Source organism: Bombus vancouverensis, chromosome 1 (assembly GCF_051014615.1).
Source record: "Bombus vancouverensis nearcticus chromosome 1, iyBomVanc1_principal, whole genome shotgun sequence".
NCBI classification, from domain to species: Eukaryota; Metazoa; Arthropoda; class Insecta; order Hymenoptera; family Apidae; genus Bombus; species Bombus vancouverensis.
In genome coordinates, this window is record NC_134911.1 from 24,039,955 (window position 1) to 24,061,674 (window position 21,720).

The 21,720-nt window shown below is 31.1% G+C and overlaps 5 protein-coding genes across 12 annotated transcripts in view; 3 read left to right on the forward strand and 2 right to left on the reverse strand.

Annotated features, from left to right (window-relative positions):
* LOC117159401 (monocarboxylate transporter 9) overlaps positions 1–4,034 on the reverse strand; it is a 30,350-nt gene extending 26,316 nt beyond the window's left edge. The window contains exon 1 of the mRNA XM_033339203.2: positions 3,279–4,034. The gene's annotated coding sequence lies outside the window, so the exon portion shown is untranslated. The remainder of the gene's footprint in view (positions 1–3,278) is intronic.
* Positions 4,035–4,536: 502 nt separating this feature from the next.
* On the forward strand, positions 4,537–5,696 carry LOC117159409 (uncharacterized). Its single transcript, XM_033339224.2, has 4 exons — positions 4,537–4,728; positions 4,814–4,884; positions 5,028–5,373; positions 5,450–5,696. The coding sequence occupies exons 1-4, from the start codon at positions 4,630–4,632 to the stop codon at positions 5,558–5,560; spliced, it is 627 nt and encodes a 208-aa protein (XP_033195115.1). The 5' UTR covers positions 4,537–4,629; the 3' UTR covers positions 5,561–5,696.
* LOC117159406 (hydroxyacylglutathione hydrolase, mitochondrial) lies at positions 5,541–21,075 on the reverse strand. Of its 8 annotated transcripts, XM_033339213.2 has the most exons (11): positions 20,934–21,058; positions 20,627–20,786; positions 20,337–20,458; positions 20,126–20,255; positions 19,592–19,966; positions 19,335–19,512; positions 6,781–6,896; positions 6,545–6,628; positions 6,286–6,454; positions 6,114–6,217; positions 5,541–6,031 (listed from the first exon to the last, which is right to left on the reverse strand). In XM_033339213.2, exons 2-11 carry the CDS (start codon positions 20,663–20,665, stop codon positions 5,759–5,761), a joined length of 1,590 nt encoding a protein of 529 aa, XP_033195104.2. In that variant the 5' UTR covers positions 20,666–20,786; positions 20,934–21,058; the 3' UTR covers positions 5,541–5,758. The 8 variants fall into 8 exon arrangements, with proteins under 8 accessions (XP_033195104.2, XP_033195103.2, XP_033195101.2 ...); XM_033339212.2 differs by having other exon boundaries at positions 6,286–6,628; positions 20,171–20,255; XM_033339210.2 differs by having other exon boundaries at positions 6,286–6,628.
* LOC117159404 (ATP-dependent DNA helicase Q1) lies at positions 7,848–10,211 on the forward strand. Its single transcript, XM_033339209.2, has 2 exons — positions 7,848–7,982; positions 8,160–10,211. The coding sequence occupies exons 1-2, from the start codon at positions 7,895–7,897 to the stop codon at positions 9,899–9,901; spliced, it is 1,830 nt and encodes a 609-aa protein (XP_033195100.1). The 5' UTR covers positions 7,848–7,894; the 3' UTR covers positions 9,902–10,211.
* Positions 10,410–15,091, forward strand: TBC1D16 (TBC1 domain family member 16). Its single transcript, XM_033339206.2, has 6 exons — positions 10,410–10,960; positions 11,143–12,376; positions 12,455–12,794; positions 12,862–13,287; positions 13,412–13,705; positions 13,795–15,091. Exons 2-6 carry the CDS (start codon positions 11,509–11,511, stop codon positions 14,177–14,179), a joined length of 2,313 nt encoding a protein of 770 aa, XP_033195097.1. The 5' UTR covers positions 10,410–10,960; positions 11,143–11,508; the 3' UTR covers positions 14,180–15,091.
* Positions 21,076–21,720: the final 645 nt, after the last annotated feature.

The following is a 21,720-nucleotide window of genomic DNA, read 5'->3' on the forward strand; positions in this document are numbered from 1 at the left end:
AGGGTTAAGGTAAGCTCCTATGCCACAATGTTGTTTGATAACGAGGCAAATAATTGCTAGACCGCAGATTTTTATACGAATTCGTATTTTCGTGAATGTAACGAAGAAAACGGAAAAGGAAAGAAGCATTAATCGATAAATATCACGATGGTGCATTGTTTACTTTGGACAGTTTTTACATAATTTATGTACGTTTGCGCATAATTTTGAACATTATACGTATGCATTCTGCAAATTTTTGTATCCTTGAATTTCACGTAGTTTAGTAATTATTAGGCTGCCAATTTTTATACATTTGTGCGAAGTTTAAAAATGCAAAAGCACGCAGAATTTGTATGACATATAAAGATATCTATATATGTATAATATGTTCCACTTTTAGTCCGCGGTCTAGTAATTACGATTAATATTTCTATATATGTGTAATAGGTCTTTTTATGTTAATCTGAAATCTAGAAACTAATAATTTTCATAAACAGATTTGTTAGCCCTAGCAGAATGGTATATTACTAAAATGTAACGGTACATTATTCAATGTAAAGGGTCATATAATAATAAACTTTGATCCATTTAGTTATTACTACTTGAATAATTTATTTTCATGATTTTATTAAATTTTAATAATTCGTTCAATTTATACATATCGAAATGAATTCAATAACCTACAACACAATAGCATCCAATATCGTTTAAATACAAAATTAAAGGAATTTTTTGTAGCCTTTAGAAAGATATTTCCTTCGTAACTCGTTATTTATTTTATACGAGATTTATTGTTAAAGATTATATTATCTCTAATATTTTAGAAGAATATCCAAATAAGAGAAACTATGCGTATCTTTTCACAGAAATGTAATAACAAGATATAAACATTCTTCGATATCTTCAAATTATTTTTTTGTTACTCTCTTTCGACTTCTTCCCTTTCAATCTCTCTGAAAAAGCTTTAAATATCGCTAAAATTTCTTTTTCGACGAGAAAGAAGACGAGAACAGAAGCTCTATCGTATACGTATAACCATGAATCTGCAACAAAAGACTAACGAGCATCGTTCATCCCTTACTCGGAATTCATAAAGTAGACACGTGTATTGTGTATCGTGTATATTTATTGCCGGAGAAGAGAAGGACATAAATTGAAAAGCATGCTTCCTCCTACCTTGCTTAATTATGTAAATGATCGCATTAAGAAAATTCTAACGACGATTATACAAATAATCGATATGGGAAACACGATCGTTATCTATTCGTGTCAAAAAATATCGGAATATGTTAAATTGCATAACTACGTCTCTTTCGAATCTGATTCAAGTAGCTAGTAAATAACAGACAAATTATCATTTATTATCTTATGTTATTCATTCTCTTACAAACATTTTAATATAGGTTTCTTTTTTATCTGAAAGCTTCTATTTTATTCGTCTTATTTATCGAAGATTTTTTAATCTAATTTTCCTTCAAACTTTTTGTATTATTAACAAATTTACAGCTAAAAGAGATGCGATTTTTTAATTCGAATAAATAAATCGTGCGAAGAGGAAGCTTTTAAGTAAAAAGGCAAAGTAAATTAAAAAAGTTTGTAAAGAATATTTTGAGGAATAGTAATAAACAATGTCGAGTAGACAGATTTTATTTTAACCGAGAATTTTTTAGCGAAACGACTCAAAGGATGCTATAAAATGATCAATTACAATGCAGAGACACGTGTTATCAGTTAATAGTATTCGCACATAAGTGAAGAATGCAAGGCTAAATCGCATAAATTGTTTGTCTATTCGCGAAAATATATTAATTACATTCGTATTTATTCCTACCAAATGCTAGATAACAAATGCATATAGAATAGCGGTTGCTATCTTAGATCCCTGTAATAATGATAAAGTATTTAGAAGTTCTTTTATACCATTTTTTAATTCTACGACATTGTAACTATTTAAATTTTGTTTAGTGTTATAATACTTAGTTTGTGTGTTACAAACTTATATCGATTGACTTTTATTTCTGAAATTGTTTTTTATACATTTGGCCTTATTCTTCAAATAGGGAAAATATATTTTATATTTTATATTTTAACGCTTATATATATATATATATTACTTTTATAAAATTTATCTTAAACAATATAATCTTTTCGTTTACACTATAAATTTAGTATCAAGATAAAATATCGAAAAACATCCTATTTCTATATTACGATGTCGTATATTATGTCAATGGTTTCTTAAAATAACGGAAAAACTCTCAAGTAATCCCTAAACCGGTAATGTAATGTAAACCGAAAATTAAAATCTTGTAATGTATCGATTTATCGGTATTCGATGTTGCTCGCTAAATTTCACATGATTCATATACGGTAAATTTGTATTGTGTTGTTCTGATAATTTTTTATTGAATCATTTACAGATTTGCTTGTAAACTCATAATTGAAATTCACTTCATCGATGACTTCGTCTTACAGTCATACCGAACTAGCGATACAAATATAACGCGTCTAAACTTAACAAGAACCCGTTAAATGTCATGAAGTAACCGCCACGGTAACATGACTATTTCCAGCAATAAAATTCTATTAACTATTTAAATTTCACATTACATGATAAAATATTCAATGACACAATATCGTCGTACTAAAAACAATGAATTATCCAAAATAAAGTAACATTCTCAAAAAATTAGCTTTTCATTTTCTCTTCAGATAGAAATCACTTTTGAAGCATCACCACATAACGTAATCGAACTTTTTCTGTAAGTAGAAACTAAATGCAAAGATATTTTATTGTAAACAAAGAAATATTTTATTTTATCTATTCTGAAGATAAAATGACTAAATTTGTAATAGGTACATTGCTTCTAAAATTACATCACCATATAATACAATCGAATCTTTTCGATAAACAGAACTAAATGCAAAGACACTTTATTACAGGCAAAAAAACAAACTTAATCTCTTCTGCTCTGAAGGTAAGATGACGTTAAACATCTATAATAGATACGTTGCTCCTAAAATTATAAGAATATTAACCTATTATATTTGACAGATATAATTAACCACAAACAGCGACAGTACAATAATTGTAAACAAAATAAGCATCAGCTGATCAGCTGATCGTGTTACCATAACCGCAATGGCTGCTATTGATCTCGCAGCAAGCTCTTTCGCACGCGCGTGCTGCGTTAAAACCCCTTCTACCCATTTCTACGCACGCGAGTAAATCTTGTCTAACGTCTTGTGCTCGGTGTCTGTTGACGAATAAAAATGTTTTCGGCATTAATACTCACCAAAAGTCGACCTAGCGAACTGGAGCGAATGCTAAAAAACTGCTACACACTCCATAGTACGCGCGGGAAACAATAACTTAACGATTTAATTGACAAAAAAAATAACTTATTATAACACACGAAAAATAAGTAAAGCACGCTTGAGGGAAATGTATCTGTATGAAGGCAGGTGTAATGACACGGCTACTGATACAGAAAGGACACGCTGATTTGACACTGGAATGTAAAATGCGAGATTTCGAGAAGCGAGCAAAGAAAGTATAACGCGATAGGGAGAACGATATGTGTTTTGACCGTGTCTCAAGTCCAGGGTGAATTGTGATTAGTTGCGCATGTGTATCGACGCAACCCTTCTTTCGCAACTTTCATTGGTCGTTTTAAGAGACAGGGACGACGCAGCCTGTGGCGCAAAGTAGAGAAGGATCAAAAGAAATGCAAAATTCCATTACAATACCGTTTCTTCCTTTCCCTTTTTTAATTCTTCGTTCCTAGGTTCTTCATTTTGAGTAATTTGAAATATTTTACTTGAATTTCCTTCTTTTCATGCTACAGACTTATTTGCAAAGCATAAATTGTGTAATGATAATTGTATATTTCACAGCAATATCCAAAACAATAGAATTGTTTTCTCATCTACTCCAATTTTTGTCAGATATTATTGCGATTGTTGCGATATACATAATTGTTCCCACTCGCACAAATGTGCAGAATATGCTTGAAAATAATGGACATTATGATTGTATATAAATCAACTATTTAGATTTTATTCTTATAGACGATTTTACTTTACGAGATTATCAACATAAAATACGTATTTACCAAATGTATTATTGTATGTAATATAACGAAATAAATTGTACGTACATACATATAGTATGTGATCTCATTTTTATTATTATTCAAATATTATTTGTTATAATTGAATAGAAATTTTCTAACTCTTTAAAGTTAACTTTCTAAGAGTTTAATAACGTACGAATATTAGACAATTTTTTGTCATTATAAATATGGTACGTTAGAGTTTGTATCTGTATAGATTTCTAATTTTTATAACTTTAAATTCGATTAACTTCAAATATTAATTAAAAAATAAAGATTCGTTAATTTTACTAAATTAATACAGAACTTTACAGTTTTCAGAGATGAATAATGTAATTAATATATTTTTCATTTATAAATATGTATGTATGAGATGATAAAGTTATTAACTTATTGATAAGAAATATTTATACTAGCGGCACCTATCATATTACTGCTGTATTATGGTAAATAAATGTGCTGAACCTGTCGACATGATATAAAAACAATGTGAAAAAATACTGATTTTATTTAATTAATACAGGCAATCAAAATGTCAGACGAATCAGAATATGATGTAGAACCAGAAGAATTTGATATTTATAAACGAAAGTATCAATTCCTACTAGATAGGTGTGAAGTTTTACAACAGGTTTATGTTTGATTTTGGTATTCTGTATTTTACGCAGTGATTTATTTGTATGCAGGAAATGAAACTATTCACTTTTCAATTATAGGAAAATGAGAGATTAGTTTATCGTATCCAACGTGTTAGGAAACTTCTCAAACGTACAAGAAAGGAAAAAAAGTTAGTTTAATTTCTAGGTTATATATTGAATACTACAAATATATTTATTATTTATTTTTAAAATAATAATAACTAATATACCTGTTTTGTATCTCGTTATATACCGCTAGCATGATTTGTTAAAATATTTTTTTGTATTTTAGATTTTTAATTGATCGTTTGGATCAACATGGTGACCGCTGGCGAGAAGCACCTATGGGAGTGCTTGAAGAAAACAATGTATTTCAAGTAACGCTTAAGCCAGAAAAAGGCCCAAAAGCCACTGCTCATAATTCTAAAGAAGAGAAAACTAAGAAAGGAACAAAACGAAAAGGTGCAAAAACAGATCCCAATGCTCCAAAAAGACCAGCAAACCCATTCTTTCAGTTCTGTCAAGAACAAAGACCCCGCGTTATGGAACGCTTAGCCGGAGAACCAGAACCAAGCAAACAAGAACTCACTAGACAACTTGCAACTACTTGGAAATCTCTCAGTTCAGAAGATAAAAAGGTATGTACTAACAAAGAAGTCGTTTGCATCTTTCTAATATTTGAATTAAGATATTTATCGTACATGTTTTTTTTAGGTATACTACGACATGTATGAACGATCCAAAGAAAAATACGTTGCTGAAATGCAAATTTATAACAAAAAGTCAGAAGATACGCCAAATCATATGTCTTTAAATATAACATAGTATTTGTGTATTTAAGATAATGATATTTATAAATACGTAATTTATAATCATATATTTGCACATATGTCAATATTTATGTATAGAAAGTCAAAGCAAAGTTTTATAAATAAAACGAACAAAAACTATTTAGGAAGAACATTGTACATTGATTAAAAAAAGCATGTAACCATCGCTGATTTCTTTTTAACAATGATAAATTTATGCCTTAAAATTATCCTTCTCCCTTCTAAGGAATGCCATAGTTTGTATTGGATCTTTTTGTTCAGTGTGGTCCATAACAGATTGTTCGTGAACTCGCATAAATGGGTTTGTGAATTTCTCTTCCTGAATAGTGCTTGGCACAGTAGGATTATTCTTTTCACGTTGTATACGAACCCATTCTATCTTTTGGCGAATTGCTTCATTTTCTGGCTCCACATGTTTTCCAAATTTTAAATTATTTCCTGTGTACTCATGACCACAATATACTTTCTATAAAATATCCAAAATATATCCTTCTTACCTTAGTCAGTGATTATTTCAAACAGAGATCTAAATATAATTATATACTTACAGTTTCGTTAGGTAACGATCCCAAAATTTCTATAAGTGCTTTGTACATTTGTTCTGCGGTACCTTCGAAGAATCTACCACAGCCACCAGCAAAAAGTGTATCACCTGCAGATTAATGTTTATTATCTTTTGATTAATTTACAAACAACTAAGTATGTAATTTATATTTGTACCTGTAAATACTGCTGGTGATTCTTGATCTCCTGTAATGTAATAACAGATATGTCCGCTAGTGTGACATGGTGTTGCTAAGCATCGAACTTGTAATTTTCCAATGTTGAAAGTATCATTGTGTTTTACTTTACATGTTAGTGCCTCTATTCTATCATCTCCACCATATACCTGAACGTTATTAAATTTTTTACACAAATTTGCATTTCCTCCAGCATGATCCCAGTGGTGATGAGTGGTTAAAACTTTTGTTAAACACACGTTATTTTGTTGAACTGCACACGCAACACTGTTCGGATCAACAGGATCAACAATTGCAGCTTCCTGCGATGCTTCGTCGATAATCTTATAAAATTACAAAACTTAATGTTAAATAAATTTCATAATGAACTATCATCAGCATCATTATTATGAAATAATAATAATTTGTAATTTTAAATAGAAATAACAAGTGAAAATTTAATAATCAAAGGAGGAAAAAGTAAAAAAATACCCACTAGATACATGTAATTATCTTGGAGTGCAGGTAATATTTGAACCTTCATGTTGTCTTGATTTATTATTATAGAATTACAATGTCTTGCATAAAAACCATTAGTTGAAATACTTTTGGCTAAAAAAGATAAAAGCGCTTGTGTTTAATATTGAAATTTAATGTATACAATAAAATGTATGTGCACTCTATTAAGACTGTATAGTCTGTTATCATATAAAAGTGAAAACATCATTTCCTTTCTTATCTTTTTCACGTGTGCAATATCATTGATATATACCTTGGATCAAACAACAATCTGCAAAATCTATATTTAGACCTCTGAATTAAATTGATATACAATGTAATGTTTAAGATTTAATAGCATATGTAGAATAATATTTATATATATATTGTAAAATGATATTTGTAAGACAATTGTATATTAAAGTAAACAATAATTTTAATATTTGAACATTATATGTATTCAAATACTTACAAATATGGAAAGTTATTTATCTTTAATTACTTTATGATTATATCTTGGATAAAAAATTTTCATATTAAATAAAAACCTAATTTTATATTAAAACACAATATTTATAAAAGTGGAATTTTCCTAAAGTAAAAATATCGATAAAAATCGTAGAAATCCTAAAATCTGAAGTATAAAAATAATAAATTAAAGATATCTACAAGTTCCTTTGAAAATATAATAAGAAAAAGGAATACCCCTAAAATACAAAGATGTTAATGTGTTTTCGAGCCAAGAGGGACAAGCACGATACATTGCATTAAACATGGCTTATTATATTTAATATTGAGACTAAATCACGTTTTTTTGTGCAATAAATTGTCTTAATATCAGACACTAACAATATGTGCAACGTTACTTGCCTGATCCCTACGTAGTACTACTAAAAAAACAACTGGACTCAGCTGATCGGTACGATGTAATTCTGATAGAAACTGTTATGTTAGGTTACATACAGCGTTGTATGAACCATCGTCGACACATGAATGTGTACATTTTATATTGTAGCATAATTTAACTAAACAGCACTTGTTATTTACTAATAGAATACAAAGCAATCTTTTTTGCTATTGTCATATGTAAATATCTTTTTAATTTATTTACAATGTCTGCGAGCAGTTCGAAAAAAATAACTGTAGACAATGAAAATCAAGATCGGAAAGAAATAATAACTATAGATGGTGAAGATCAAGGTCTGTTATTGTTTTATAATATTAAAGATAATATTTTTTCAGAAATAAATAAATTTGGAATGTTACGCTTCATGATTGTTATTATTATTATTCATATCAATGTATTTATATATGGTTCTTTGTTATGTTCACATTTTACGTTTCTAAGATTATTTGTTATAATTATTCTTTTTTTAGACAATGAAGAAGATGAAATTGCAGTTATTGACTTTGAATTGAAACAAATCGAATATGAAATGCAAAAGCTTGAAGATCGTAAACAGATTTTAACTCAACGTAAGGAAAAGCTAAAGGATGACGCACTTTTGAAAAGAAGTCTCTCTGTATCAAAGAAGGATTGGACAAAAGAAGATTTTAGTTGGTCTAAAGATCTGAGAAAAGCTTTAAAGGATGTTTTTAAAATAGATAAATTAAGAGAATTGCAACTACCAACTATGAATGCAATTATGTCGAATGTAGATGTTATTTTAATTATGCCCACAGGTGGTGGTAAAAGTTTGTGTTATCAGTTACCTGCTGTTATTAGTAAAGGTATTACAATAGTAGTATCACCATTAATATCGCTCATGGAAGATCAGTTACATGGATTACAAAAACATAATGTAAAAGCTGGAATGTTAAGTGCCAAAGGTAGTAAAGAAAATGTAAAAGTCATAATGAATGCACTGGTGGATAAGAAATCTGATCTTAAATTAATTTATGTTACACCAGAGTACATGGCAAAATCTAATCGCTTTATGAACAAATTGCAAAAAGCCTTTGAAATGAAACGTTTAGATTGTTTTGCGATAGATGAAGTACATTGTTGCAGTCAGTGGGGTCATGATTTTAGGCCTGATTATAAATTTTTAGGAATCCTAAAGTCTATGTTTCCAGGTGTGCCAGTCTTAGGTTTAACAGCCACTGCACCAGCTAAAATTATTGTGGACATTCAGAAGATGTTAGATATTCAAGGTTGTCTAGTTTTAAGAGCTACTTTTAATAGACCAAATCTATTTTACGAAGTTCGACGAAAACCAACAGATAAAGACACATGCTTAGCTATGATAGAAAATTTATTAAAAAATAGATTTAAGGATAAATCTGGCATAATTTATACAACTACTATCAAAGATGCAGAACAATTGACAACTGATTTAAGAGCATTGGGCTTGAAAGTTGGATGCTATCATGCAATGTTAGAGGCAGACTATAGATCAGAAGTATATTCTAAATGGATATCAGGAAAATATCAAGCTGTAGTTGCCACTATCGCGTTTGGATTAGGTATAGATAAACCAGATGTAAGATTTGTTATTCATCACTGCATTTCAAAATCAATGGAGAACTTTTATCAAGAAAGTGGACGTGCGGGCAGAGATGGAAAAAAGGCTGTGTCCATAGTATTATATAGGTTATTAGATGTATTTAAATTAAGCACAATGGTGTTTCAAGATAAAGTTGGTTTACAAAATTTATACAAAATGCTAGAATATTGTTTAGATCAAACATCATGTAGACGTAGCTTGATCGCAGTACACTTTGAAGAATCTTGGACTAGAAATGATTGTGCGGAAATGTGTGATCATTGTCGGAAACCTAAAGAGAGTAAACAAGTGAATATAGCTCCTTATTGTCGACATTTATATCAATTCATGACCAGAGCAGTACAAAATGAAACCAGATTGACTGCCTTAAAGCTTATAGATGCCTGGTATGGTAAAGGTGCCACAACATTAAGAATATCTTCTATACCAATACCGAAATTCACAAGAGAATCAGGAGAAGCTATAATAGGACATTTACTAGGAAACGGTTATTTACAAGAAGATTTTCATTTCTCTGCATATTCTACAATTTCCTACTTAAAACGTGGACCCAAAGCAGCATTAGCACTGGATGATACTCACGAAATACTTTTTAATTATGAATTGCACTAATCTATATAAATATATTATGATCTGTGATATAGTAATAAGTTTTTCATTATCAAAAAGACACATGCCATTAAGTAAACAGAACACCATTTGTAACTTTTAAATGTTCCTAATCATCAACAATATATTTTATGTATATCATTGTCAATGATATTTTATATAGCACTTATGATATCTTGAGTTTAAAATAGTTTGTAAAATGATAATCGTACTCTACATGTATGTTATGCATTTCATACATTTTTATATTCAATAACAAAAGGTTTTTTTATCAGTATTCATAGAAAAGAAAGTTCTCAGAAAATAATAAAAACGATTTTTGATGTAAATATACTATTTCATTTCTTAATAGTTTTAGGTAATTTAAGACATATTTTTTAACGAAATTATTTGGCTCATATTTTAAATATACTTGAAACAAGCGTTAGTAAGTTGGAAATGAAGGTCGCTCATAAAAATATTTTTTTAATGAAATTACAAGTACAGAACACGAGTTCTTTTTACGAAATCGAGAACAAATAATTCAAACTTAACACAAGGAGAAAAATCAATAAAAACCATATGTACAACGCTAGACAACGTTATGTCGGTAGCTCGGATAGTAAGCTAACCACCAGGTTCACGATCAGATGGAAATATTGATCCTGGATAAGGGGCATCTGTATTCTGTCTGTTGGCAAACACGTTTTACTAAAGTACTAAGCAGCGGTCTGATATTAGATTTGTAATTCATTCATCGTTAGAAATCCAACAATGAAATAAATAAGGAACGCCGCGTAACAGTGATCTATTACGAGTGATCGTAACGGGCGCTCCGCATTTGAGAAAATACTTGGGGTTTTCATTCAAAGTTCGATAATATATGTCTACAACGAATAGTGACGTGCCGATGATACATCTTTCATTCATGAATCCATTCAAGTGAAAGTTAAGTCGACTAACTTTTTTTCAAGAATTTTAAACGAAGGAATGTTAAAAAATGGAATCTTGACGATCTCTGATATTTTGACAAAGAATTTTAACAACGCATTATCTTTGTAGTACGAGGATAATAAAGAACAGGTAAAGACGAGAGACTTAAATGATTGAGATGCATGCTTCTCCATATGTGTGCACATTTTATCGGTTCTATGTATATATCAAAGCTAATTGGTGTGATAACATGCATGCATGCTTAAATAAGCCTACGACAACAGGAAACATTACAGGAAAAGAAATCAGTTCATTATAGCATTTCGATGCAGGTCTATTCGCGCGCTTCTGCGCGACGAAGTTTCACCACTGCAGTTCTGATGCTCTCTAGAAACACCAAGTATTCCATAGATGTTGTCTAAGAATTGTCAGGAAAAAGAAATAGTGAAACTGAAACTGTTAACTTAATACTGTGTTGTCCAGTGTCAAGAGTCAGATTGTATTCGTACGGATTCGTTATAATTGCACATAATACTTTGTAATCACTTTAACGATCGTCATTCGGGTATCGTTATAACCCCGCGACGATTCAATATTGTCTAAAGACAAATTTAATCGCACAAACGCAAAAATCCTCGCACCGCGCTCTAATAAAATTTACTAGATGACTTATATGCACCGATCTGCCTTAAAGGAAGATGCCTCTGCCAAATATTCTGAAAAAGGCAAGCAGTTATATTTTAGGCGATTGTAATCAGGACAATCGTCGTACTATGTACCAGGATGGTGAAGCATTATTTTGCAAGAATAACGTATGCGTTCACCCACCAACTTTAATGAGACAGAACTCCGATGTGGTACATCATCCCGGTTATATGGCCATAACCTGTAGGTTTAATAAAAATTCTAATGTACCAACTTTACATCTCAGTTGGATCCCGAATAGCACACTCCGTAAACATCCGACTACGTTAGAAAATTTAAGCGTGAAGAAGCCGGACTGCGCTACTCATCGAGACACTGATATAAGCTCTCACCATTCCCAAATATCAGAGGAAAGTTGTGACTTAAAATGTGAATACGAAAATGCTGAAAAGGTTGACGTCTGTTTAGAAGTAAAGGAACCTATTAATTGCGGAGATTGTGAACGCGTTTGTTCTGGTGGTTTCCCACGAAGTGCACGTCTCGAAGGTGACGATACGAAAAACGATGACGCAGAAAGCATATGTGATCATCAAACTCTACTTACGTCAGAAGTTAAAGAGACTCCAAATGTCAATATCAATCGGGAAACAAACTATCATCGGTCTGACAGTTTATCGTCTACTATACATGAAGAAAGTGATCACAGCATCGGTTTGAATCAATTACGTTCTCAATCTCTGAATTTGAAACATGACGAGGATCAACATTGCAAAGATAAAAAGGTTTCTGAATCGCATGAAAATGATGGAATAAGTATCGACGAAGAAATGAGATATCCTTATTGTGATGATACTAGCCTGAAAAGCCGTAGCATGTCATTAACCTCTACATGTAGCTTATCGGTCGGTGTATCTTCAGAAGGTACTTGGTTTATTAATTTGATTATTTTTTTTATTAAACTGTAGTTGTTGTTAACGTGTAAACTTTGTTTCTTCGTAGCTGAAGAAATCCCATCATGGATGAGATCACCTGAACTTTTAGCTTTACAGCATAACCTCACGTTTCCTGAAAGTGCAACAGCTTCACCAGTGACATTACGTAGAGCACATAGATGTAGAAGGTTTTCAGTGGATCTCAGCGAAATGAGATCCCTAAGATTGTTTTTTGCTGATCCAGCTTGTACTTCTGGTCAATTAGTAGTCGCAAGTAGAGAGAGCCAATATAAGATTCTACATTTCCATCATGGTGGGTTAGACAGACTGGCAGCTACTTTACATCAATGGCACCAATTGCTTTATCCACGCTTAGATACAGACGCTGAGGAGACACTTCCATATAGGTAGAATCTAATTAATGAAAACACAATTAATGTTTTACTAAATACTCACAATTTCTCTATAATTCAGGCATTTCATGGTATGTCGGCCAGAGGTAAGTCGTGATGAACTACACCCAGAAGAGGGACAAGTACCGATGATTACATCGCTAGCTTGGAAGGATTTATTAAACGAGAGAGGTCAGGTAGAGGATGATCTTGCCCTTCGTAAAGGAATATTTTTTGGTGGACTAGAACCTGCATTAAGGAAAATTGTGTGGCCCTTCCTTCTTCATTGTTATTCATATCAAAGTACCTATGAAGATAGAGAACATATTGATGCCATTCGCAGACAGGAATACGAGGAAATACAAAAACGTAGACTGAGTATGGGCCCAGAACAAGCAGACCATTTCTGGAGAAATGTGGTGTGTATTGTAGAAAAAGATGTTGTTCGTACTGACAGAGGAAATCCTTATTATGCTGGAGAGGATAATCCAAACATTGAAATAATGAAGTATGTTTGTATAACAATAATCATTTAATTTTTCAATTTATATTTTATATATATTTTATATTATTATGCTAATTTTCAAATATATATTGTTACTATTAACACTATCGTATTTTACTTTTTACAGAAATATTCTGTTAAATTATGCAGTTTATAATGCCCGATTAGGATATACTCAAGGTATGTCTGATTTATTGGCTCCTTTATTAGCTGAACTTAATTCCGAAATCGAAGCATTTTGGTGCTTTGCTGGCTTAATGCAAAGATCTGTGGCTGTGTGTACGCCTACTGATGTAGATATGGACAGAAATTTGTGTTACTTAAGGGAATTAGTTAGAATAATGGTACCAGACTTTTATGCACATCTACAAAAACATACGGATGCCCTGGAGCTTCTATTTTGTCATAGATGGATACTCTTGTAAATACAAATTTTATAATTATAATTTATAATTATTACAAAATTTATAATCGTATGCAGAGTTATTTCTAATAATATATATTTTACAGATGTTTAAAACGTGAATTTCCTACCGAAGTAGCGTTAATAATGTGGGAAGCTTGTTGGGTAAATTATTTAACCGACCATTTTCATCTATTTCTTTGTCTTGCTATAATGTGTGTTTATGCAGATGATGTAATAGCTCAAGACCTGAGAACAGATGAGATGCTTTTGCATTTTAGTTCTTTAGCTATGTATATGGATGGAAATCTCATATTGAGAAAGGCAAGAGGCCTACTTCATCATTTTCGTCAACTTGTACGTTTACCATGCACATTAGCAGGGCTTTGCCGACAATGCGGCCCCGGAATGTGGGATAGCACACATGATCCCGTTATAGAATGTGTAGATCATAATGATGCACCCTGTCCATACTTGAACAATTATGAATAACGACCTAATTTAATGAAAGTGAGAAAAGTATCCTATTGTTAAAGCTTTCAAATTATTCTTACGTTAACTAATCAAATTAAATGCTGCTCCGATATAACATAAATAAGTTATATAAATCGCAGTTGATTAAATGTTGTAAGTAATAACAGATGTTAATGAAAGTATAATATTTGACTCACTGTTTGTACGATTACGTAATATCATGAATGGAAAGGACATACATTTATATTATCACGAATCTTATTTGCATAACTTCATAACTTATAAATGCTAATTCAAAAATACGTGGCAAATTAAGTTTGGTAATCAATAAGAAACGAAAGACATATCTTAAAATTTAACATTCAACTGATTCCAATTTAAAGAAATTACAAAAGGTTTTAATGATGATGTATCTACAACTTCTGTAAAACAAAAAAGTATTCTGTACTAAATAATTAGGTAGGATTTCAACGATTATGACGAGTTTTAACCGAAAACCTGTAGTACAATTAAAGACTGATGACCAAAGAAGAATGGAGTAGTATAAGCATTTTGGCTTTGAAACCTCCAGACAAAAAGAAGCTTTTTCACTGCACAAACATTATGCTATTTATTTAACACGATTGAAAATGTGCCATCGTTCAGCTTTCAAATGCAAATTTCACGAGTTGTAATCTGAAAATAAAAATCGTATCCGATATCAACAAAAAAGAAAATCAAACGTAATTCGATGTAAGTATCGCGTAAAAATTTATTATAAGTCCGTTTAAATTTCTTGTAGTCAATTAATGATAACGTGTTCGCTTTGGGGTATTCATTTATGCGATATTTTTAGTATCTTTCTATAAAACAAATTTCGATTTATTGTATATTCATTATAAATAATCTATTATCTTTTAATATATAGTACCTTGAATTCTTTACATTCAACATTTTATAGTAAGCCACTAACGATGATTTATACATAGATGATATGTGTAAACGTCTTTTACTCACCGATTTTTTTTTACCTTATTCTGATAACCCAAAGTGTTTTTGCTAGTCTATTTGCTCACAAAAATATAAAATCGAAGAAATAATTCGTTCTATATTTCAAATTCTTTGATCTTTTTTTGTATAAAATAAACATTCTCCATTGAATAAATGTATACGGAGACAGTGATTTGTATGATATCTTACAACTTAAGGAAACAAACTTTAATTATGATAATCGACAGAGTTGTGAAGATTTCATGCAAATAAAATAATGCTTTTACTGTGCCACCTTATGTTGTTAGACTATTACAGAGAAATCTATTCGTGTTAAAATTTCTTCTTCTAAGTATAATATATAAGTAATGTATGAATAAATAGAAATATGTATATACAGAATATATTATGTATGTACAGATTATATATATATATACACATATGTAATGAATATATTCACGAATAACATTAATTAGTCTATTTGCTATTCGTGAATATCGAATAAATCGAATTTATTCGTGACATCTTTCTTCGTTAGTCAAAATATACTTTCGCCGAACTGATTGCTGTAACTTTGCTGTTACATTCGCCCGGCACTTCTATAAACATTTTAGCGAAAAACTTTTTCTATAATACATGATTAATGCCGTTTGAATATTAAAATGTTCAAAATCAATTAAAAAACGTGTAAACAAGAAATTCACCTTATGAAAATTAGTATTGCTTCGGCAGAAATAGTAACATTGAGTAACTCAGTGAAATCAATGATATCAAATTTACTTTATTATAGTTTTAGTAATATTAGCCATTAGTATTAAAGGATGATTTTAAATATGCCCGTTTATTTTCTTTTAAATTAAAAATATATGTAATATAATAGATTAATTATCTATATATCGTATACCTTAATAGTATATAATTTTGTAATGAATCTCTTTAATTGCGATTTAATCTTAGTCAGAAAATGCTTAAAATTTGTTACAAATATAAGTATTGTGTGAAAATTGTAAATACTTCTATTGGTATTTTTTCGATGGTAAACATCGCGTCCTTACCTTTGCTGCCAATGAAAATTTGAACGTGAATTTGGAGGCATCCCCAACCCATCCAATGTATAAAAAAACGTAGTTAGCCTTCATGTATGCTCTATGCAACCACCCGCTAATGATATTAAATCATGCCTTCTTTGATTGGCTTCAACCTTTGTTTGAAACATTTTTTGCATGAAGCCATGAAGTAAGGTTTTCACTCTATATATATATAAGTAAATCAATATAAATTTATATAATCAGTTCTTTATTTTTCTGTTTATTTTTAGAAAATATATGTGTACATATTTTATATATTTACATACTATATTTGTATAAGTACACGGTATGAGAGGCATATTGCAAATACTTTGTTGGCAATTATACACCATATACATATAAAAATATGTTCTGTGATATACAAATCAAATTTATACAATCAACAACAGTCATTTAATCTGCCTAATATTTTCTATGCACATAAAAAATAAAGTATGCTAGAAAATTTTTAAAATAAATTCTTTCTTGATGTATCATACAGGCCTTCGATAGTTTTGCACATACATATGTTTATTGTACAAGTCTACAGATTAAAATATACCTTCATACCGTTGAAATAGTGGACAAAATATTATTAGTTGGCCACCAAATATCACTTAGTTGAAAGACATTTATGTACAGTAAAAACTGTATTAAGAGTGGCATATTCTCTATTGAATAAAAATATACAAAAGATATTATATAAAAGTTTACAACATAAATTAAATGTATACATTCGGCTTGTACGAGATTAATCCTGACTTATGCCAGTGTATTGTCAGTTTACTATGACACATTGTGTCATGATGTATTCTTATTATCATAATTAGTATTATTATCACTATTAATACCATATTTTCTCTTATATGATGGAAAAGATAATATTCTAATAATGATGCCAAAGTGTAAACAGTTGAATGAAGGTATCTTATTATCAAGGACAATTGCTCAGTTGTTCTATCTTACAACAATTATTCTATAACACATTTTAAATAATAAATATTTACTAATATTTTAAAGGTACTTTTTCTTCTCATTGGTAACTTATTATTTGAATTGCTGTTAAAAGTTCCATGTATTTTAAGAATGATTTTAATGTAAACATTAAAATCACTAGTATCACAATTTTCCTTTTACATGTAGGAAATGACCAATATCAAATCCAATGATATTACTTTAGATATGCTCTAGATTTCGCAGATCCAAAAGACAAAACAATTCAAGTATGCACCATTATGTAACTCCTCCCTCTTTTTTAAATCCTCGATTTAGTACTTCATAAGATTTCTATCCTAAAGGTATGCTTATAGAATAGAAATGAATTTGTATAAAATTGACGGATACTAAAATCATGCAAGCAATGGCCCAAATTATAACAAAAATTAGCCAACAATTACTAGAAAATGGGCTTGCAAATTTATTGACGACACCAAGACCTATAAGTCTATTTGTCTTTTGTCTGGCATAATATACCAAAAACGTTGGAATCAAATATTGAATTCCTGCTCCAGCATATGATCCCGTAATTCCCACTAATATCGATAAGTCTTTGATACCCATAGCAATCATATAAGGAGGCAGTATTGCTAATATTGGGAAGACAATTTTACGAAGACACAAATGAGACGTATCATCGCTGAGGAACAATGATTGTAGATTATTCCTAAGGGTGATGGCTATGATAGGAAAGCTTGTACTTAAAGTAAATACTGGAAAAAGCGACAAAAAATATTCTATAAGAATAATAAAAATATTGTTACTTTTGGAACAATCTCCAGATCCGCGGGGGCTAAAATCTAAAGTGTAAAGATCGTCCAAATGTTCGAAAGCGAATGCTCCAGTTAATGCCAGTAGGAGATAAAAAGATGCTATTAATAAATAGTCCAATGCCAAAGATCGGGTCAAAGTAGACTTATTTGCGATTGGAGCGATCAATGCAGGTAAAGAATGGTGACACATAAATGAATAAATGCAAGCACCAAATAAACTAGGTATACCTGAAATACGCATATGCAACAAATTTATTTAGTTAAATGCTAAAAATATATATATATATATATGTCGGGTTTACATTAGAATTAGGGTTAGGGGCGTGAAACGAATCTCCATTTGGATTACACATTGTCGTTATGCGATAAAGAAGACATTGACTAGTGCAAATACGATTATTACAGAATTTGACAAGTAATCGTGGTAATTAGGTACTCGAGAAGCTAATGACAATGATCCTAAGTTCAATAACGAATCCGCGGTCAACGGGATAACAGGATGCGCTTTTTTCCGAAGCCCAAATCGTACTCGACTTGCTTGGCTACGGTGGAAGTATAACTAAACTAACTCTTTGTTAAAACGTGGAATATCCACCGAACGTAAAGACGCTAAGTGACTCGCTAAAAACGACCTCACGAGAGAATGACCCTCCATCGCGATGATGCTGCAGAGGGAAACTATGATGGGGTGTGTCTAAGGACACGAATCGTCGGATTCGTCGAGGATAGCCTTCGTTCAGAAAGTGAGGGAAATTGACGTTGCCGTTAATTGGTCAATTTCCATGTTGGTGGCTAGAAAAGGATGCCAGCCGTCCTTGAGGGAAGGTTGCTAGCGGGAAGCGTTGTTCGTTGAAAAATAGATCTCCCCTATCTTCCCGTAGTTGGGACAAAGACTGTCTGTTTGAAGGACTTTAGGTAACTAGATCTTAATGTTTATAACGGCCCTCAGACTAGCTGAACATGTACAGTGGAGATGCGTCGGCATCTGGTAACCATCATACCCGAAGAATAGGGTCTGCGTATGGCGAGCCACGGGACAGAAACCGTTGGAATATTTACTGCCGTGTGCCGCTACAAATATTTCTTTTAAGGAGAGCTATAGAATTACTCCATACCTTTGTTAGACAAAGCGTTCATCCCGTGACTGCGGCTACGTTCGGCGACTGGTTGTCGCCACGAGCCCAAGCTCATTATCACAAATCTCGAACAAATACAATCGGATCGAATGACGACAATTGTTTAGTTACGCCTATGATAGAATCTAGATTGCGATGTTAAGGGATTTTCCCGGAAGTTCCAAAGGGAAGGCTCCGATGTCCTTTCATCTCCGACATATATATATTTTTATAGTTATATGGATAAACTTACCCATGATATTCGCAGCTGGAGGATCTCCTTGCGCACCATGAATGATTAAATTTTTTAAAGCATATACAATCATGATAGTGAATGCAAGCCATCGCATTCCTGAAGTTAAGAGTTGAAGATATTTAGTCTTTTGAATATTAAAGAATACAAAAGGACCCAGCAATATTATAAATATAGTCTGAAAATGATACTTATTATCACTGTATGAGAAAACAATAATTGTTGAGGTATATACCAGCAACTCTGTTTATACATACAAGGAACATTCCATATGCATCTGCCCGATCCAGAGCAAACCCTTCCCAACATGGTTCAGTATCTGGTATTGTAGAATTGCATGTAAAATTTGCTGGTTGATAAGTACAAACAACGTCAGCTAAGGTTTTTGCAACAGCTGCTCCATATATACTTAAATCTCCATAAAGATATATAGCAAAACATAAATAGAATAATGTTGTACCAAATTTATTAAAAAAAATTGATGCCATTTGCCCCATTTCTATTTTATCACGTATTACATAATATCGGTATGTCATGTCCGCACAATCAGGACTACTTGAAAATGGTGTAACAAGAGGTGTATCTTCAGAATCTGAATTTGAAGGACCGGATTCACCTAATGTTTGAAGTACCTACAATTAAAACATAACATAAAATAGAACATATTTTAAGTAAAAATGCTCTCAAATGGCTAACCGAGCAGGATATATAGCCCATTTTATATAAAAAATATAATGCTACTGAAAAGAAAAATCATCATAGACAGCACAACATAGGAGAAGTCTAAAAACCTCAGACTCTGACTCGTTGATAGATGAATCTTGAGAAAGACATACACGTTTTCGATGTTGAATGTGTCGCCATGCTACTATAGCATTGGCAGATGCCATTACCTCGATCACAAATGTAACAGTGATAAAACTGTAAAAACAAAAAAATATACACATATATAATTAAGTCTTGAAACTGATTAATTAAAGTATACAGATTTTATAGATATACCTTATAAATGCTAGTATTAAAATAACACTTAATCCAAGAGCCCATCCTGCCTGACTAAAAACAGCGGGTAATGTTAAAGCTCCTGTTCCAACAATTAAGTTAAAAACGTATATAAGACCAACCTGAAATGCACATTAATAACAAAACTTCATATATATAGAAAACAAAGTCTTAAAATAGCAACAAGTCATTCATTCGATAACCGAGAAAGGTTTTGTTTACGGTCAAAGGTTATGTGATATCAGAATATGTCAAAATTATAAAATCTATAACACCGATTATAAACTTACCCATGTCGAATATTGATCACTTGAATTTTGCTCGGGCATTTTGATTGAAGTTATAGATTAAAATGAAAGAGTTTGCTCGAGCTTACAGGTACCACTGCCATGTATCATTGACCTAACTATCGCTTTGTACTTTTCCAGTGATGATTCGAGAGCAACTGTCCTAAGAACGTACAAAACCTCAACACAAAGTCTCTTTATTTTTCTCCTCCTTAATCTACTATATACTCTAGTTATTTTATTGTTTACATATAAACTTATCATAAATTTTACTCATTTGTTATTAAAGATTTTAGAATTAAATATTTACCGTGCAATAGATGCGACAATTAAAATTTAAATTTAAATTCATATCAAATATATGTATCCTTCCTTCCATTTGATAGTATGCATCACAGCTGATTTTATGAGTCGAGTGCATTGTGCTGCCATCTAATTGCAATTTAAATATGATCACTAACAAAGGCAATGTAAATATTGCAGCTATCACTGTTACACATTAAAATTATATGCGCTTATTATTATCATATATATGTATGTATTATATGTAAATACTTTGCAGTACCTATGTTATGACACTGTTATCTAAGTAAAAATCTTTGTCATTTTGTTCAGTGAATAGAAGACTATCACAATTCGATGATGTAGCGAGTTTATTAAAAATTGATACATAATTATGAGAAGTTACCTAAAAAGAACTTACTTTACAAATAAGATTATTTCTTCATTAGTTGGAAGTTTAGTCGAATATTTCATAAAGCAGTATTATTAAATATATAAATACAATATACTGATAAAATGCCTCTACTATGAAATTTTAAATAAAATTTGATGACTCGAATAATGGCATTTTTACAAAAAGAACAGATACCACTTCATTAAAAATAATTTTTATTCGACCGAAAATATAAACCTAATTCTTAGTGTAATATAAACTTTTTACCACAAATCTTACGTTACAATAATGAATAACGCCAAACGGTACAAAAGCTACGTTATATATAAAACTACATGAATTCATGTTAAATGAAATAAGTGATTAATTTCTTTTTTTTCTTTCTAGCTCAGATTAACTACGATGTACTGGATTGGAGATC

What these genes read in the sequence shown, in the direction of transcription:
- LOC117159404 (XM_033339209.2), top strand. Translation starts at nt 7,895, where the DNA reads ATGTCTGCGAGCAGTTCGAAAAAAATAACTGTAGACAATGAAAATCAA. An exon ending in TATAGATGGTGAAGATCAAG is followed by an intron (nt 7,983 to 8,159) that starts GTCTGTTATTGT and finishes TTCTTTTTTTAG; the next exon opens with ACAATGAAGAAGATGAAATT.
- TBC1D16 (XM_033339206.2), top strand. Translation starts at nt 11,509, where the DNA reads ATGCCTCTGCCAAATATTCTGAAAAAGGCAAGCAGTTATATTTTAGGC. An exon ending in GGTCGGTGTATCTTCAGAAG is followed by an intron (nt 12,377 to 12,454) that starts GTACTTGGTTTA and finishes GTTTCTTCGTAG; the next exon opens with CTGAAGAAATCCCATCATGG. An exon ending in GAGGAGACACTTCCATATAG is followed by an intron (nt 12,795 to 12,861) that starts GTAGAATCTAAT and finishes TCTATAATTCAG; the next exon opens with GCATTTCATGGTATGTCGGC.
- LOC117159409 (XM_033339224.2), top strand. Translation starts at nt 4,630, where the DNA reads ATGTCAGACGAATCAGAATATGATGTAGAACCAGAAGAATTTGATATT. An exon ending in GGTGTGAAGTTTTACAACAG is followed by an intron (nt 4,729 to 4,813) that starts GTTTATGTTTGA and finishes TTTCAATTATAG; the next exon opens with GAAAATGAGAGATTAGTTTA. An exon ending in CGTACAAGAAAGGAAAAAAA is followed by an intron (nt 4,885 to 5,027) that starts GTTAGTTTAATT and finishes TTTGTATTTTAG; the next exon opens with ATTTTTAATTGATCGTTTGG.
- LOC117159406 (XM_033339210.2), bottom strand. Translation starts at nt 20,665, where the DNA reads ATGCCCGAGCAAAATTCAAGTGATCAATATTCGACATGG. An exon ending in TTAATACTAGCATTTATAAG is followed by an intron (nt 20,256 to 20,336) that starts GTATATCTATAA and finishes TTGTTTTTACAG; the next exon opens with TTTTATCACTGTTACATTTG. An exon ending in TCAACGAGTCAGAGTCTGAG is followed by an intron (nt 19,967 to 20,125) that starts GTTTTTAGACTT and finishes TTTTAATTGTAG; the next exon opens with GTACTTCAAACATTAGGTGA.